General features: G+C 40.6%; 1 protein-coding gene and 1 long non-coding RNA gene across 2 annotated transcripts in view; one reads left to right on the top strand and one right to left on the bottom strand.

Annotated features, from left to right (window-relative positions):
- Positions 1-8,195, top strand: part of rtn4rl1 (reticulon 4 receptor like 1) — a 184,129-nt gene extending 175,934 nt beyond the window's left edge. Inside the window, exons 2-3 of the mRNA XM_011482412.3 lie at positions 3,801-4,252; positions 5,620-8,195. Coding sequence (XP_011480714.1) covers positions 3,801-4,252; positions 5,620-6,513 — 1,346 coding nt within the window. The 3' untranslated portion in view covers positions 6,514-8,195. The remainder of the gene's footprint in view (positions 1-3,800; positions 4,253-5,619) is intronic.
- On the bottom strand, positions 1,190-3,885 carry LOC110016197. Its single transcript, XR_002291498.1, has 2 exons — positions 3,799-3,885; positions 1,190-1,341 (listed from the first exon to the last, which is right to left on the bottom strand). It is a non-coding gene; the product is annotated as an uncharacterized LOC110016197 (long non-coding RNA).
- Positions 8,196-17,582: the final 9,387 nt, after the last annotated feature.

The following is a 17,582-nucleotide window of genomic DNA, read 5'->3' as shown; positions in this document are numbered from 1 at the left end:
AAAATCTTGTGATTTGTGCTAATGTCAGTCCTTTAAGACCCACTCTGATGAAAATTGTGTTTTCAACATGTTTTTGTGCCATTTTTCTGATGACGGAGGACAAATAAAAAGAAAGTTAAGCTTATAATTGCATTTTTGAGTATTTTGTTATTCAAATTTTTCTGAATCAGGAGCAGAGAAAAAAATGTTGTTTGAAAAAGGTTCTAGGTGTGGTATAGAAGCTACTACAGCAACCCACAAGCTTCTTGTTCTCCTCCACTCTGATTTATCCGCTTGTAGACAACCACAGGGTGTCAAACTCTGGGCCTAGAGGTCCGACCTCCTGCTGGTTTTCCAGAAACTCCTGCCTTATCTGCTGCTGATCACCTGGATCAGACGTGTGAGAGCGTCAATGGCAGGTTGGTTGGAAAACGTGGTACATCGGCCCTCGAGGCCTAGCGTTTGACAACCCTCATGTACGTCTTTGTTTTCCTCATCTTAGCTGGTATCTGGCTCAAACCTGTACTTTGCTAGCCATTTTTGATGCACCAGTAATGTTAAGGTGGGTTTTTTAGGGGCTGTAAGCTAGAGGGAGAGAGTGTAAACAGATTGATGATAGGAAAGGAGACGTGGTTACTCTCCATTCAACTGTCCCGCCAAACCTCAGAGGTGAGTTTTTAGTGAACTACTGCTGCTCTGCAGAAACTATGTCCTGGAAAACAACACAGGTTCTTTGGTTTTGGATAAATATGGCATAATTAGAATTAAAAGACCACTGGGAACACTTTGAAAATAGATCAAAAGAGGATAGAGTGGGACTTTAACAGGCCAGGAAAATAAATCTTTTTAGTCTGGTAGACAAATCTGTAACACAAGCAATATAACCACACATCTTTGCTAAAACTCCTGACAAGATGTGCTGAGTATAAAAATTAAAGGGCAAGGTGTAATGTGAATGTTAATTAATACACGTTTGAGTAGCTTTGTTATTTAATCTTAAGTGGCAATTCCGGATTTCACCATCGGTGCACAAGCACTGATGTCCTTATGCAGAATGTGACCCTATAGTCTGAAGTCTAAACAAAGATAAGAACATCTGCGGTTCTCCCATGGCATGTCATGCTCTCAAACTGAACATTTTCACCTACACAGAGCTGGAGCACACGTGAGCACGCTCTCACATTCAAGCGTTTGACAGTGTTCACCCATGAAGAATCACCTCATTTACTGAGCAAATTTTTGGTTCAGGAGGATGCATGCATTTCCATTGTTGCCCAGTGGCAGGGCTTAACAAATAGGATTAGATCCATGCCCAAGAGAGCACACTCCTGTTCAGGTGACATACAGCCCCATGCTCCAGCTCTGCAACGAGACACAGAGAATTACTGTTAAAGGTCAGTGGAGTCAGACTCTGAATGTCACAGCTTAGCCACAGTTTGGCAGGTAAATACATCCAGATAAATAGGTTTGTCTCTTGGGGACAAAGTAATTCTGCTCTAAAATTTCCAGCTTAAAAGAAGCAAGATTATAAGGGGGCAGCAGAGGCATATCGATTGTAGAGAGTGAATCCAGACTCAGCTACTCTGTGAATAATAAACTGCATATAAGACGGCCGGGGGTTTGTCAGATGGAACTTTCATAATGGGCTGAGAGTTGTGCTCATTTAGATGAGAGGATGGATAAGCCACATCTCCCATCTCAAGAATCTGGGGAATCATGTCACTGATCAGCAGGCACCTCAGAGCAACTGACTACAAGTTTAAATAAGCATTCCACAGCCCATTTAACAACGCACACTGACTGATCACAGCCTCCACTCACTGGAAAAAAAAAAACTACCAACTGACTCGCGGATAGAATTGGACTCTTCATAGCCCATCTCCTGAGCAAACCACAGAAGTACATTGAAAATAGTCATTCTCGAAATAGCTAGATATTTGTCAAATCAGACAGAAGCGTTTCAGCAGGGATCCAATCAGAATCACTAAAACATCTTGTGACTCAGTGGAGCAGGTGCTGTTGTTTGTTCTCCTCAGAACATTTCTTATTGCGGGTTTAAGCACGTCCAGTGGATTTGGGCTGTCAAATGTGAGCAACATGGTCCATCTGAGTTGCACATGCTGTGCTATGAGCCGGAGTAGATGGTGTTACAGCTTTGTGAAAACAAAATGAATTTGAGCAAAGGTGTGATGGGAAACAAAGCAGATTATAGATTTCTGTGGAGTCTGTTCTGTTATCAGTTTCACTCCAAAAACACTTTCAAGTAGGGTTTTATTTTTTTTAGCCACAGCAGTGGTGGGGATTCACAATTGACATTTTTGGTTCAGAGAAAACCATTTTCTTCTTTAAACTATTTCCATTAAATTTGATGTTCAAGGTTTTTGGACCATAGCGCCTAATGACTTTGGGGATTCCTTTAACTTTTTCTCTTGTGTCACCAGCGATTAGACTCTTTTTTTTTTCCTTTCCTTTCCTATCAACATGTTTGAGTTCTCTTACCGTATTTCCCCCAAATAGGGTAAGAGCGCCTTATATCCCTTGTGCTATCTTAAATGACCCCACCCTTACTTTGACGTGTTCTCCCTACCATGACAAAGGTGGATAAAGGTGGAAAGATTTCATGTGATCCATGGACACCAGTGAAGATCACAAATCATTGAAGAAAAAAGGTTTATTGCACTGTCTAGTGGGTCTAGATGACCCAACTCCCAATGTTAAAATGCCTAGGATAGCACAAGGGTTACAATTCTGGTTGTGCTAACAGATGTTGAAGCGACTTTGAGAGGTCCACGGCGCTCTGTCAAAATGTCAGTCTGTTTTCTACGAGTTTTCTACGAGTTGAAAACAAGGTTGGGTGTTATTATGCATATGCTAACGCGAGTAATATATTGCAGTGCCAGACTGGCTAAGTCAAAATCCCTTCAATGTTAACTACACAGTGCACTATATAGCACATTCGGCATTTTGTAGAGCTGTCCGAATCGACAATTTAAAAAAAAAAACGTTCCCAGAAGTCTCTGTGCGTTCATGCTCACTAGATTGCAGAATATAGACCACAATGCATTGTGTTTGAACAATTTTTGCAAAAAAAAAAAAAGGAATTTAAATGCATTTTTCTGACAAACCATCAGCGTTTTCATTATCAGTACACAGTGGACTCATAAATAGTCATTGTGAAATGCTTGTATCGATTAGATTTACACTTCGTGAAATTGGTTACGTAATATTTGCTGTTAAAATAAAGTAAAGTAAAGCACAGTGTCTGAAATGTCAATAAAATCTGGAGCACTACATTGTCCCGCACTATATAGTTTTTTAGTAGTTTGTGATTAGGGTGGGAAGTGGGACATAGCCTGTGATTTGTTTTTAGATGTTTTTTACGAGTTGCAAAAAAAGGTTGTGTGTTATTGCAAATATGTTAACTTGTAGTGGTGACGGACTGTGTTATTTTTACTTGTTACAAAGAATGGTATCCATCTGGTTTTATGAGCTGCAAATTAGGTTGGGAGGTAAGGTTGTGTGGTTACAATAGTGGATAACATGGAACAAGCAAGCTTTAAAGTTATGAACACTTTGCACTCTATGGTGCACTCTATAGAGCAAAAAATATGGTACATAATTTTTCTCACCAGCATTACTTTGGATTTTAAAATGTTTGCAAGCTAACCGATTAACTCTACAAAATGTGATCAGTCCATTTGTTCCTAAATTTTTGGAAAATCTTGGCATGTTCTTGAAGAATAATTGTATTGGTTTCAGACCGATCTTTTGGTTTTACGATTTCACAGCAATCTTAATATAATGTGCGTCTGCTCTTACAGGCTGTGGGCTGGAGTTCCTGTTGGTTCTCTGTGGGCTCGAGTTCTCCTGGTCCTGCCCCCATCACTGCATCTGCTACACTGCTCCCAGCACCGTCTCCTGCCAGGCTCACAACTTCCTGTCAGTCCCTGACGGCATTCCTCCTGACAGTGAACGCATCTTCCTACAGAACAACAAAATTCATCGCTTACTTCCAGACCACTTCAGCTCCAACACAGTCACCCTCTGGATCTACTCCAACAACATAACCTACATCGACCCATCCACCTTCCGTGGCTTCACGTTACTGGAGGAACTGGATCTGGGAGACAACCGCCACCTACGTTCCTTGGCTGAGGACACTTTTCATGGACTGATAAAGCTCAATGCGCTTCACCTGTACCGTTGTGGTCTCAGTTCTCTCCCAGATAACATCTTCAGAGGCTTGAGGAATCTGCAGTATCTCTACTTGCAGGTGTGCTTTATATAAAGCTCATTTAAACACAAAAAGGAACCCATAAAGCACTCTGTAAACCCTGAATTTGCTGAAGGACAATATTAGCTAGCAAAGAAAATGTCTAAATTTGTTCTAATTTTGAATCAGAAACAACTGTAGCTTTTTTTCCTGAAATGTTTCAATTTCAGTGAGGTTCACATTGAATATGTGGGCTAATCTTTCCCTTGTTTGCACACCTGGCAGCATGGATGTGCACTGTGAAATCAGGCCCACTAGCGAGATCAGCTGGAAGTTCTGGATGAGCCACAGTCCCCGAACTCTGAGCCAGACTTCTGAGTTTGTTGTAATGCTGTCGAGAGATTTTCGAGAGAAAACACTTATAGTGCTCTCCAGCCTAATTTAATCTTGCCTCTTCCGCATTCATGGACACTTCGTCCATGAAATACGGAACATAAGCATATTCTGCTGTGGGTTCTCCGTAGTGCATGAAGACCAGGATCTTTTTATGACAACACTTGGGCTTTTTCCTGATAAAGATAAAATGTTCAAAAAGCTAAATCTTTTTGATAACTGGCTGTACTGAATACATATTATCTAGCTTTCTATCTTTTAGTATTATAATGAACCAGTGCAGGTCTTCCTCTGCAGCCTTATCAGCATCAAGAGTTTTATCAGTATGGTATTATGTGACATTTTAGAGCTCCGGACACACCAGGCATGTCATACGTGTTCAAGAGCGCTCTAAGCATGGGATCTTGAACGTACCTTTAGCCCATGGTATTCACACTGGACAAGCAAGTAGGAGCTTCTTCTTACTTTATATTGTTCACTAGCACATGTCTGGCACCTACAGTTGGAAGAGGCTTGATGCAAAATGTCAAAGCAGTGCAAATCTCACTAATCATGCTCCAGGCTTTTTCTTTCACATCTCTATTCCTATATATTAAAGTCTTGGTGTCACATAATTCCAGCCTGGCACAGAATAACGCATTTATTAATTTCTCCACCATGATCAATTTTCAAACAGTTAGCAATTTTCGTGAATTGAAAGGGACACCATAAATATGTCACTACAAAATCCAAGTCCTGGATGGGTCAAAGTTCAACCTGATTTAACTTCAACGCACATTTAATGGGCGTGTGTTTCGTAGTTAGAACCTGAAAACAATCATAGAAACTTGCCTACCTACATAGACTGAATATGTATTCAAACGTTCAGAGTAAAATAGTAAAGACTCATCTATAGTTTCTAATAAGTGATGCTACTTCATGACATGGATTTGTGACCTCCAGGGTTAATCTAAGGTTAAATTAGAGATTACCAATATGATTTAAAGGTAAAGAATGACTAACACTGAAAGTACATTTTCCATGTCTCTCCTCAGGATAATCACCTAAAGAACCTGCAGGATGACACATTTATGGACCTTCACAACCTGAGCCACCTGTTCCTGCATGGAAACCGTCTCTGGAGTCTTAGCCAGAACACCTTCAGAGGCCTCAGAGCCTTGGACCGTTTGCTTCTGCACCAAAACCAGATAGAATGGGTTGACAACCTTGCCTTCCATGACCTGAAGAGTCTCACTACCCTTTACTTGTTCAATAACTCTCTGACAGAGCTGTCTGGACAGTGTCTGGAAATGCTCCCTGCTCTGGAATATCTGCGTCTCAACGACAACCCCTGGTCATGTGACTGTAAGGCGCTATCACTTTGGGAATGGTTAAAACGTTTCCGTGGTTCAACATCCTCCGTGGGGTGCCAGATGCCTGATTATTTGGTTGGGAAAGACCTTAAGGAGCTCCGCAAAGAGGACTTCCCCAACTGTGCACCGACAGTTTCCAACTCAGAGTCCAGAGCTCAGACTAACAACTTATCAGGCACAGTGAACCCCTCAATGAATCGAGGAGTAGCGGTGGGTTCCGGCGGGCAGACAAACATCGCACATCCATCAAGGCCCGGGCGTCCTCGGACCTGCACAAAGCCTCGCAACAGGGGCAGCAAGGAGAAAGGTGACAATGAAGTGCACCATTCAAAGGAGGTCATGGCCGACAAAGAGGATTCCTCCCCAAACTTCACAGAGGGAGGGAAGCATGACCACACGTCCCCAGATGGCACAGTGACACGGAGAAAGCACAAATGCACTCCCCGGACCACTGTTCGCCCCCCTAGTGGGGTTCAGCAAGTCAACAATAATGCAGCGCTGTCCAAGTCCTTACTACCTTTCCGAGCCCTCATTGTGGCCTTGATAGCAACAAATACTGAGTACATTCTTCGCTGACCTCCACATCGTCGCAAAAATACATTTTTTTTTTTTAAAGCACAGCCCTCAGACCTTCTACTGCTCCTACACTGCAAGTCCAGTGTCTTTCATGTATGTGTGTGAGTGTGGTTTTATGTATAAATGTCGTAGGGAGCTTTACTGTTTGAGCTGAAAAAGATAGCACAACATCAGACATTCACAGGAGAACAGTTCAGAGAGACTGAGGCTGATAAATGCAGATGAATGCAGACTTAGCTTCCACTGCCAGTTCCACTAAAACTGCATCTCTATTGATCTCCAACATGTCTGGTTTTTTCTACACACAGCTGGAGCTCGGATTACCAAAAGAGGGTGAAATGAGGGCAAAAGAAGGAGCGATAAAGAGCAAGAGAAGTAAAACTTGTGTTGTGATGGAAGAAAGTTTCAATATGAGTTTAGATTTTGTAAGTTGCAAAAAAATAATAATAAAGAGTTGGTGAGTCTAGATTTCTGTAAGAGGTCCTCATCTGTTGCCTATCTGATTTTAGTATTTTTCATACTGCTTTTTTTTTTAAATCAAACATTCTTAAAATGTTCTATCTAACTCCAGGTTTCAGGACAGATTAATGTTATACAGGTAAACCTGTGTACTTTTTTGTTCTACCTTTTGCCTGCACAGTTTATGACCTCATTTAAAATGTTGGTTTTACTTCTCTGTGCAACTGAAGAATAGGCTGCTTCATTTTCCCACACAGAGGATCGCCATCTTCATCTGCTTTTATACTGACAGTGTTTCTCTGTGAGAGTCTAAGCTGTGAATATTAAGAAGTTTGTCTATTTTTTTTCGGTGAAATGTTGTTCATTTGATTTTTCGTAAGACACAAAATGGACCTAGAGATGAATCCCCGCTGCAGGGTCAAGGTGGAGCTTTAGAGGTCAAGGGTCAACTGAGGGTTCCTCAGTTTCCCCGTAAGGTGATGTGAGGAACTACTTCCTCCTCCATGAGGACATCCTCCCTTCATCCCCAATGAGGACACGAGGAGCACATTCGGAACTGCTGAACTTCAAAGAAAACCAGAAACAAGACTCTACATTTGAAAAATAAAAATAGTGTGCATACCTTAAGAGACTCAATGATCAACAAACTTTTACCAGAACTCTGGCTGCGGCATGGACAAGCAACGGTCTTGCAGAGTTATGCGTCTTCATCAACTGGTGCGATTGTTTATATAGGTATGAGGATACCGGTACAAGACAATCGCTTCCGATTTCAGAAAGGGATGCTGACTGTGACGGGACGTCTCGCTGTACTTCTGGAGCTTTTGTGCCTCGCTCTAATGTACTAATATGATGCCGTTTGTATCAACAATGTGAATTTTACTGCTAACAGGGGCGGTCTGAGGACATCCCGCAGTGCTGATATTAATCATTTACAGTATTATTCTGACAGCAAATATCAGTCACATCAATGACGAAAAACAGGGTTTCCTGCTCCTCCTCCAAGGAGGGCCACTTCCGTTTTTGAGTTTCTGGAGTTTGTTTAATTTCCATGTTGTTTTAAGAACCTGACTATTTGTTTAAAGCACAGTTCCTCATTCCCCCATGCCACCACCACCTCTTCAGTTTTCCTTTGCCATCATCAAACTGTTCAGTAAGTTATTGTCAGAGGACAACGGTAAAAAATGTTTATAAAGACATTAAAATCTATATCTTATGTCTACTGTAGTAGTGTGTGTCCGTTTGTCGCTGCATTTGAAGCAAAACTAATCTGCAGGATTTATTTATCTTATTTCATTTAAAAACTAATCCAATCAGTCAGGCTTTTTTTGGCTTCTCCCTTATTTACCCCAATTGTGTAGTTTTACTTTGCTCCCATTATCTTCAGTAGACTAAATTTCAATTGCGTCCTGTTTCTTTTTACACAAATCCTTTTATATTACAATATTATAAAGTTTTATGTGTCTGTTTTATTAACGTTGCAGTGAACTTAAAGAACCTGGCAATATTTTTTTTACTTTAAATTGGTTTTATCGGATTATTTTGGTAGATGGGGGTTTCATATATCATTCTGAACCTGTGGGGCTATCAGAGATCAAAGTGAATCTATAGAAATGTTTGACCATTTTTTTTTATCATGGGTCGTTTAAGCTGAAATTCTGCTTCCCTTCTAATTTCTTCTCCTTGATAAACATTGATTCGCCCTTTAGTGTTTAGTTTGAATTTAAAAATTACACAAAAGACATTTTAAAATATGTCAAGAGGTTTGAAAAATCATGTTTTAAGTAACTGCATCAGATAGGGGTATCAAATTTATTAGAAAAGTAATTTTGCTTAGATAAACATTTTTTTTTAATCTACAAATGATATATTTTGCAATATTTTCTGCGTAGAAGAGATGTTTTCTTCCTCATGCTTCACCAATTCAGTCTTCACTTGTAACATGTTGTTGATGGAGCAAAGCTTCATCCCCGCCACAGCTGCTCCAGAGTAACAGTGTGGCCCTGAAAAACAACATCATTCACTATGCCTTAGCAAAGGGAAGACTCCAGTCCACACATTGCTAATAAGCACGTCTCTGTTTCATCTCCCATGATGCCCCATACTGCTTTATGTCAGGGCTTTTAACCCTCACAGCTGAAAACAGAAGCTCCTCTCAAGCATCTGCTGACTTTGGTCTCTCTCTTCAGGTTCCTTGAGCGAGCTGGACAGAATTTTGACAAAGAAATTATCCTCTGTGAGCAGGTGAAGAACTGTACTTTTTACAATTTTTGTTAATGCATCCAGAAGGGGAACAATCCAGGCCTGGTTCCAAATCAAGGTAAATGCTGAGGGTTGTGACAGGAAGTGCATCTGACATAAAAACAAAACAAAATCTGTCATGTGAATCACATAAAGAACTTTTCTCTGGAGTTACCAACGGCCGCTGTTGACGCAACAGGATCCCAGTGTAAACTGGACTGTTGTTAGTTATAGAAGAGGAGAGAGGTGTGTCTGTATCTCTTGTGCTATCTTATGGGGTCAAGATGACCATTGATGTGTTATCCCTATGACAAAGGTGGATAAAGGTGGAGAGGATTTCATGTAATCCATGGAAATCATTGAAGAAAAAAGTTCAGCACACTGCCTTGGATAGGACAAGGGTTAAATAAAGATTGAAAAAGAAAGGCAGGAATGTAGGACTTAGAAATTTTCATGTCAGGACTTTGACAGAATGCTAGAGTTGGCAAAAGCACTGACAAGAAGAGAGGTGGACATCCTGTGTGTTTAGGAGACCAGATGGAGCTAGAGCAAGGCTTATTGTTTGTGAGCAGGCTCAAGCTGTTTTCCATTGTTTAGAGACAGAGCCTCTGAGAAACAGACAAGAGGCAGAGCTGCAGGTGGCAGAGCTGAAGATGTGAGGTTCTCTTTGGGAGTGATGAAGACAGAAAGAATCAGGAATGAATCCATCAGAGGGACAGCTCCAGTTTCGGAGATATAGACAGGGAAGCCAAAATGAGATGGTTGGTTCAAGATGGTTCAAACACAATGAGGGGAGACCAAGTGAAGATTGTATGTTGGTAAAAGGATGCTGAGGTTGGAGCTACCAGGGGGAAGTCAGGTTTCACCCTAAATATTTTATACATGCACTCTCAGACAGAGAGTGTTTGACATCTTCTATTGGTTTGCATAGAAAGGATTTGAGTCTTTCAGCTCCATGACTGTCCTAATGTTGGTCAGACACTGTATGACCTCAACCAACCCTGACCACGATGAAAATGAGCAGGTGAAAGGTCAAATAAGTCAGGCAGTTGTTTGAACACATCCAGCAAGGCTGTTTTAAAGATCATGGTGCGATAATGACATGTCATTTGAAGGGGATACCCCCTGTTTGAGTGTAATTCAATGGCAAAAACTGAATCTCTAGTAACCTAGTATCCTAAAAGAAAAATAATCCTATCAAGAAGGATTTTCAATAGCAAAAATATTCTCTGTTTAAGAAAACATGTTTTAGTAACTAGAATAATTTTGGAAAAATAAGAATTCTTGGTAAGACCATTTTTCTTACCCCATTTTTTACTTATCAAAATATAAATAAAAATCTGCCAATGGATTAATAATTTTGACTAATCTCTAAAGGGACCTGTTTTTGCAGTGTATTTGTCCCAACTATTTAATTAAATGAGTTCATAAGGTCAAACATCCAGTACAGTTGTATTAATATTAGATCCAACCAAGGACGTTGAAAAGGTCTTGGAACCAAACCCCTTGGTTAAATCTCGTGATTTAAGGTTTGTTTTTGGATTACCCCTTTATACCACAGGAGGGGGTAAAGTGAAGTTTCCACTTTTAAATGATGTCTGACAGACTGTAAGTGGACCGTGAAAGACTTTTTCCCATGAAATGACCGCACCGGACTAAGTCGTTTCAAAAGGATAAATGTTTCACATTTTTGTGAACTCAAAACAGAAGATGCATGTACTGTGTGTGAACAGGTCATGTAGCGTCACCATTATGTGTCCTCTGTTTCCTTTTGCCTGAATCTGTTTCAAAACTTTTGAAAAAAAAGAAAAGTATGGGGGTTTTAACTGTGAACTAAAAATACAAAATTGATTTTTTTTTAACTAGGTCACTTCTTTAGTTCTGATGAATAGCAGATGTACTTCAAAAGGAGCTTCGCTTTTTTTGCTATGATTGCCATGGCCATGATGGATGTGTGATGGGCAGCAGTTGTTTCTCTAGAAGATTTCTTTTCCTTTTCAACAGATTTTTAGTGTGGGGAAATAAGTTTCTTTGATGGGTATACAGCTTCACAGGGTGTATTCTAACAACTTCTAGGCCACTTTGTCCCAGGTGTTGGCTCATTAGAAGTATGTATGTGTTGTACGGCAGCCCCTGCACGCCGTTGTGGTGCAGCGGTAGGGCGGTCGACCTATAGATTGCAACCTTCTTGGGCAAGACACTGACCTCACCTTGCCTCTGGTGGAAGGTTGGCGCAAGTGTTCGGTAGCAGAGCTTCCATCACTGTGTGGGTGAATGGGTCTGTGACTGTAAAATGCTTTAGGCCTTGAAGAAAGGTAGAAAAGCGCTAAACAAGTATACACCATTTCCCTTAACCTGTCAAGAGTAACTGCAGCCACAAAGTGAAATGAATGTTGATTTACAATTTAGAAAAAGTAATATTTTTATTTTCTCCTGTAAAGCTTCCATTGTAAAATGTGCCAAATCAGTGAAACAATTTAACTTATGGGGTAAACCCAAAACTGTCAGATGCTGGTCTAGTACAGAAACTAACCCACTGAAAAGCTTTGACTGCACTAGCTGAGATGTTTTCAGTGGAGCTGCAGATGGTCTGGATCAGGGGTCTGCAACCTTTAACCTTTGAAGAGCCAATTGGTCCAGTTTCTTACTAATCAAAACCAGAGAGCCCCAAAGTCCCACTTCACTGTGTAGAAAAAAACACTTTTTTAAAAAATGTTTTTGTTGCCAATAAGCCATTCGTTTATAAAATGTAGCTTTTAAATATTTACATTAATAAAATGATGGTGATAAATAAATACAGTAATAAAGAGATATATATTTGTATTTATAACAATTTTAACTTTTTATTTTAGATAGCAGCACAAGAAGTTCCTTTCAAAATAAAATACACCTACTGCCAAATAAGGCACAGATCTGCTGTAGCAGAATTTCTGATTCAGATTTACAGAAATAAAATTAAAAAAAAGCCAAGTAAAAGATGACATTTTTATAATTTTGACTTTGGTGCATCATCATCCTGTTTCATGTTTTACTATCAAAACTATCGAAAATAAGCCCGAGAACATTCGTGTAGAATCCTTCTTTTTTTCTCTCGACTGCAATTTTACACTTTAAGAACTTTGCCTCTGAACAATGCTACACAAGTTTTTAAGTCAGTTTTTAGGCTCTACATTAAAAAAGTGCAGCAACTGAGTGTATGTCATAAGTTAAACCATTTGAACTTTTACCAATCATGGACTTAAATTAAGTAGTTAAATTAAGTTGGGTCGTTTTCAAAACACTGAAGTCCCAGCAGTTTGAAAATCAATCATGAAGGAGGCATTAATATTTGTGGTTTGTGCCCAGACGGAATTATGACATCAAGTCTTATTTATATCAGAATAGAGCTGTGAAAGAAAAAGCCAGGAGCAAGATTGGGGAGATTTACACTGTTTTGATATTTTGCATCAAGCCTGTTCCAAAGGTGAGTACATGTGAGAACGCTGTATGCTAAAAGGGCTTTCAAAAACCCAGATTCAGTGGGTTCTTGAGGGCGCCATACATGTCTGGTCTGAACGGGCATAAGACGGCACAAAAACCTGTAGAACTCTCCTTCAGCTTTACAGTTATACTTGAAATTTATATCGATGAACGTGACATGTATTTGAAAGCTGTGCAAGAATCATCATGGCCTAAAATTCCATCAAGCCAGAAAGAAATGCTTGGATCGGGAAAGCGAGGTGCAACCCACAGGTCTTGAACCTGGTGAGAAGCAGGTGGAGCCCGGCCAGGATGCAACCCATAGAGCCCAGCCCCTCTACTTACCAAAGCCTCCCAACCCCAGCAGAGTAGTTGTGCAGCAGCGGATTAAGTGGCCCCCAGCCAGTAAACGGAGTGAGTGGCTGCAGTTTGATGAAGATGTGTCCAACATCATCCAAGCCGCAGCCAAAGGAGATGCTGAGAGCCAACTCCAAATGATGACTACCATCATTGTTGGTTATGCTTCAGAAAGATTCAGCCACATAGAGAAAGGACAGACCAAGCATACCCCCAACACCAGGAACTGCAGGGCTACTAAGATACATCACCTGCATCAGGAGCTCCGTACCCTCAAGAAACAGCACAATAAAGCTACTGAGGAGGAAAAACAACCATAAGCAGAGCTGAAAAACATCCTGCGAAAGCAAAGCTGAGTGGCACCGGAGACGGGGGAGAGAGAGAGCCAGGAAGCGTGCGGCCTTCATCGCCAATCCTTTCGGCAAGGCAACTGCTTGGGAACAGACGCAGTGGTCAGCTTGAGTGCTCCACAGAGGAAGTGAACCAATTCCTCCGGGACACAGTGAGTAAACCCCTGAGAGAGCAAGAGCTGGAGCCAACAAAGCTCTCATCAACCCTGCCCAACCTACAACTGAGTTGTAGGTGGGATCTACCAGCATTCCAACCTGCCTAGAGGCTTGTGGCCCTTGCTGGTCCATGCAGTCCCGATGACAACAGAAGAGTCCCTAGAAAGGAAGATCAGTGGCTTTCTTCGGAGGTGGCCGGGCCTTCCACGGTGTCTTACCAGCGCGGCGTTGTATGGGACAAGTAATATCCTGCAATTGCCCTTCAGTGGCCTCACGGAAGAATTTATGGTGGTAGGCACCAGGGAAGTCCTACAGTATAGGGACTCCAGGGATGGCAAGGTGTCAGCAGCTGGTATTAAAGTGAGGACAGGAAGAAAATGGAAGCCTGGAAAAGCAGTGGAGGAGGCAGAGTCATGCCTGAGACAAAAGGCACTGGTGGGCACCGTGGCGACAGGCAGAGTGGGCTTTGGCTACTTCCCAAAGACTCTGGTCAGCCAGGGCCATGGCAAGGAAAGACATAGGCTACTCCAGGAAGAGGTCCAAGCAGGTGTGGAAGAAGAGCGAGCGAGCAGGTTAACGGGACTTCGGCAGCAGGGAGCATGGACAAGGTGGGAGAGTACACTGCAGCGCAGGATTACCTGGGCAGACATCTTGCAGGCAGACTTCCATCGGGTCAGTTTCCTGGTACAAGCTGTCTATGATGTCCTGCCAAGCCAAGCAAACCTCCATGTCTGGGGGAAGAGCGAAACACCATCCTGTCTTCTTTCCTTTGGAAGTGGCTTGTTAGAACATCTCCTTAGCAGCTACCCAAGGGCTCTGGCTGATGGTCGCTACCGCTGGCGCAAAGACCAGGTGCTTAAGGCACTTGCTGAGAGTTTAGCCTCAGCCATTAAAACCAGCAAAAACCATTGTGCTCCAAAGAAGGCAGTCTCCTTCACCAAAGCTGGAGAGAAACCTCAGGCACGGCTACAATTAACAACAGGCCTCCTCCAAAAAGCTTCTGACTGGCAGCTGCAGGTCGACCTAGGAAAACAGCTAAGGTTCCCTCAGCACATTGTAAGTACAAATCTCCGCCCAGACATGATAGTAATGATGATGATAGACACCTGATCATGCTGGAATTTACGGTGCCCTGAGAAGAGCGTCTGGAGGAAGCAAATGAGAGGAAATGCGCTAAGTACCAGGAACTGGTTGAGGGATGCAGGGGAAGAGGCTGGAAAACCTTCTACGAGCCTGTAGAAGTTGGCTGTAGTAGAGGCTTTGCCGGACGTTCTCTTTGCAAAGTCCTCTGCCAATTAGGCATCACTGGGGCAGCCAAGAAGAGGGCCATTCAATCCGTGATCTTAATCTGTGGATTAAGAGGGCTGATTCGTGGAATGATACTGGGACGCAAGTTGGAGTCTGATCAACCCCGGCTGGGTCGCCTGGGTGAGGGTGTGTGATGTTGTGAGATACGAAACACCCCATGACCTCAGGATACATCACTGAGGATGTGTCCCAGTGCATCCATGAGATGTTTCATGCATAAGAAAGCATCCATCCCACCTCCATCATGGTTTTGTATGATAATCTGGACTGTCACTCGAGCATAAACTACAGAGTGACGTAAATTGGCTGCACTATTTTATGATTAGAAACACTATGATAAACACCTCAGACCTCTCAGTCCATCATTTTTCCATGTGAAAGCCTCTAGGAGACCGTACTCTCCAGAACACAAAGACTCAAGAACAACTGCTTTCCATCTGCAATCAGGGGCATTAATCAAATCATGAATACTAGACAAATGCTTTTTCTATTATTTGTTACATTGGTATATAAGTAATTGTTGTTTTGATTCACTTTGACAGAAGATCTGAGCAACAACATTCTGTACCAGAGGAAAACTCCAACAACTTAGTAGTGTTGCCAATAATAAATGATTCTTATTTCCTCTGATTCTAATCTGGTGTATGTCTCACAGATTGTCTTCCCTGGTGTAAATTGACCCACATATTTCCAGAAAGCATCAAAGGCAGAGAATTAACAGTAATGGCTCCATTCAGCTGGAAGGTCTGCTAATAAAAGAAAAGAAAATCTGGTTCGACACTAAAACCAAAAGTGCTGATGCACAATTAAAAGATGAGAAGAAGAGAATATGCTATCATTAAGAAAATGAAAGAAGGGACGCAGATTAGGAAGCTATAGTATGTCTGTAATGGAGCAGTGAGATAGAAGGAGAATTGAATTTGTAGGCAATTAAACACAAAAAGACAGACAACCAGATGAAATATCACAGTAATAACAGAGTGACAAAGCAAAAGGAGAGAAAGCAGGAAATATATATAAATATATATTTTTATTCACTCACACTCAGAAAGGAAACACGTTTTCCAATTAAATAAAGATTTTAATTATTTGTGGTTAGGGGGTCCTTCAATGGAGATATGTTGAGCTATTCACAGAACTGAAAATTCTATGTATTTATGATCCTTTTGCTTTTATGTTTAACTTTTTCAATTACCTATACGAAGCCCATCGAGACGACTGTTGTGAATTTGGGCTATACAAATAAAATTGAATTGAATTGAATTGAATTGAATTGAATTGAATTGAATTGAATTGAATTGAATTGAATTGAATTGAATTGAATTGAATTGAATTGAATTGAATCTTTTGGTTACGGGAGGAAAATCACTAACCCCCACATCTTTGCCAAAAACAACCTAACTTTGGATGTTTCAAAATTTTTGAATATTTTTTTGATTTTGTGAAATCGATTGACTGCTGTGTTTTGTGACTGATGGACTTCTCCCTGTTCAAAAGAAGTTGAAGGAAAGGGTTAAAGTTACCCGAGATTAACTTTCAAATGTGTCACACTATTGACTTACACACCATTGACCTATGGCATCTATGCAATATCCCCAAACCAAGACAATAGAACTACTATTTTTGTTTTTTTTGTTTTTTTTTATTTTGGTCTTGCCAGAGGCATGTATTGCAGTTTGAAGTCTGCAAATCCCTACATTGGCCCTGAAGTTCAAATCAAGCTCAAACCTACTATCACTCAATGCACAAACATACTAAAGATCACAATTAAAATTAAAAAAGCAAAACAAATAATTAAAAACATTACATTTTAAAAATCAAAGCAAAATTACAGAAACCAAAACCATTTTTTTTAAATGTAACAAAGTAAACATTTTCAGAAATAAAAGTAATTTCCAGAAAACAAAATTAAATGTCCAAAAAAACAAAACACAACAAGAAACAGGAAAAGGTAGGACATCGCTGATTGGATCTACTACTAATAATAATAGTAGTCTACTAATAACAATTCTAAGATTGGTATGGAACACATCCAGTATAGCTTCACGGCAAATAAATTGAAATAATGGACAAAAGTCAGCGAAGTGCTGTACTACCTATTTTTTCTGGGTCCGTTAAAGGAAGAAAAAAAACCTTCTGGAAAAACAAAGCAATTTACAGAAATCAAAATGAAATGAAAAAAAATAAAAAAACAGAAAAAAGTTGGTATTATTGATTGGATGATGACACTGGTTTCATTTCAGCCAAAAGTTACTTGACATGAAGCAATACTGATAATGCTTCATACTGATCTTAAACATTTTTAATGGTACATTTTTCTATTGTCGTTGTGATGTTTAATATTGAGTGATTTGTTGGTGTGATTTGCTCTTCAGGGCCACCGTACATCCTACTACTTTGAAAACTTTTCACCAGCAGTTATTTTTGTGTCTATTAAACTATGTGTGTATTCAACATCAAATCCATATTTTCTAATTGAATAACCTGCTGTTTGTGTTGTGACAGTCATTAAATATGACATAGTAGGTTTATGCAGTCAATTCAAATTCAGAACAGAGGCAAATAAATTAGGTATTGCATTTAAATCTGTAGGTCGACAATAATATTGTAAAACTTATACAAATCTTTTAAAAATATAAAAAATAACAGCCTGTCATGACACGAAAACCTGACACGTGGAAGCAGTTTCACATATTCTACCATATATATCACTTCTGGTTCCCATTTCGTGCACCAGCA

This window comes from Oryzias latipes, chromosome 13 (assembly GCF_002234675.1).
Source record: "Oryzias latipes chromosome 13, ASM223467v1".
Taxonomy (NCBI): Eukaryota; Metazoa; Chordata; class Actinopteri; order Beloniformes; family Adrianichthyidae; genus Oryzias; species Oryzias latipes.
The sequence above is the reverse complement of the archived record's forward strand: the minus strand, read 5'-3'. Positions and strand labels throughout refer to the sequence as shown.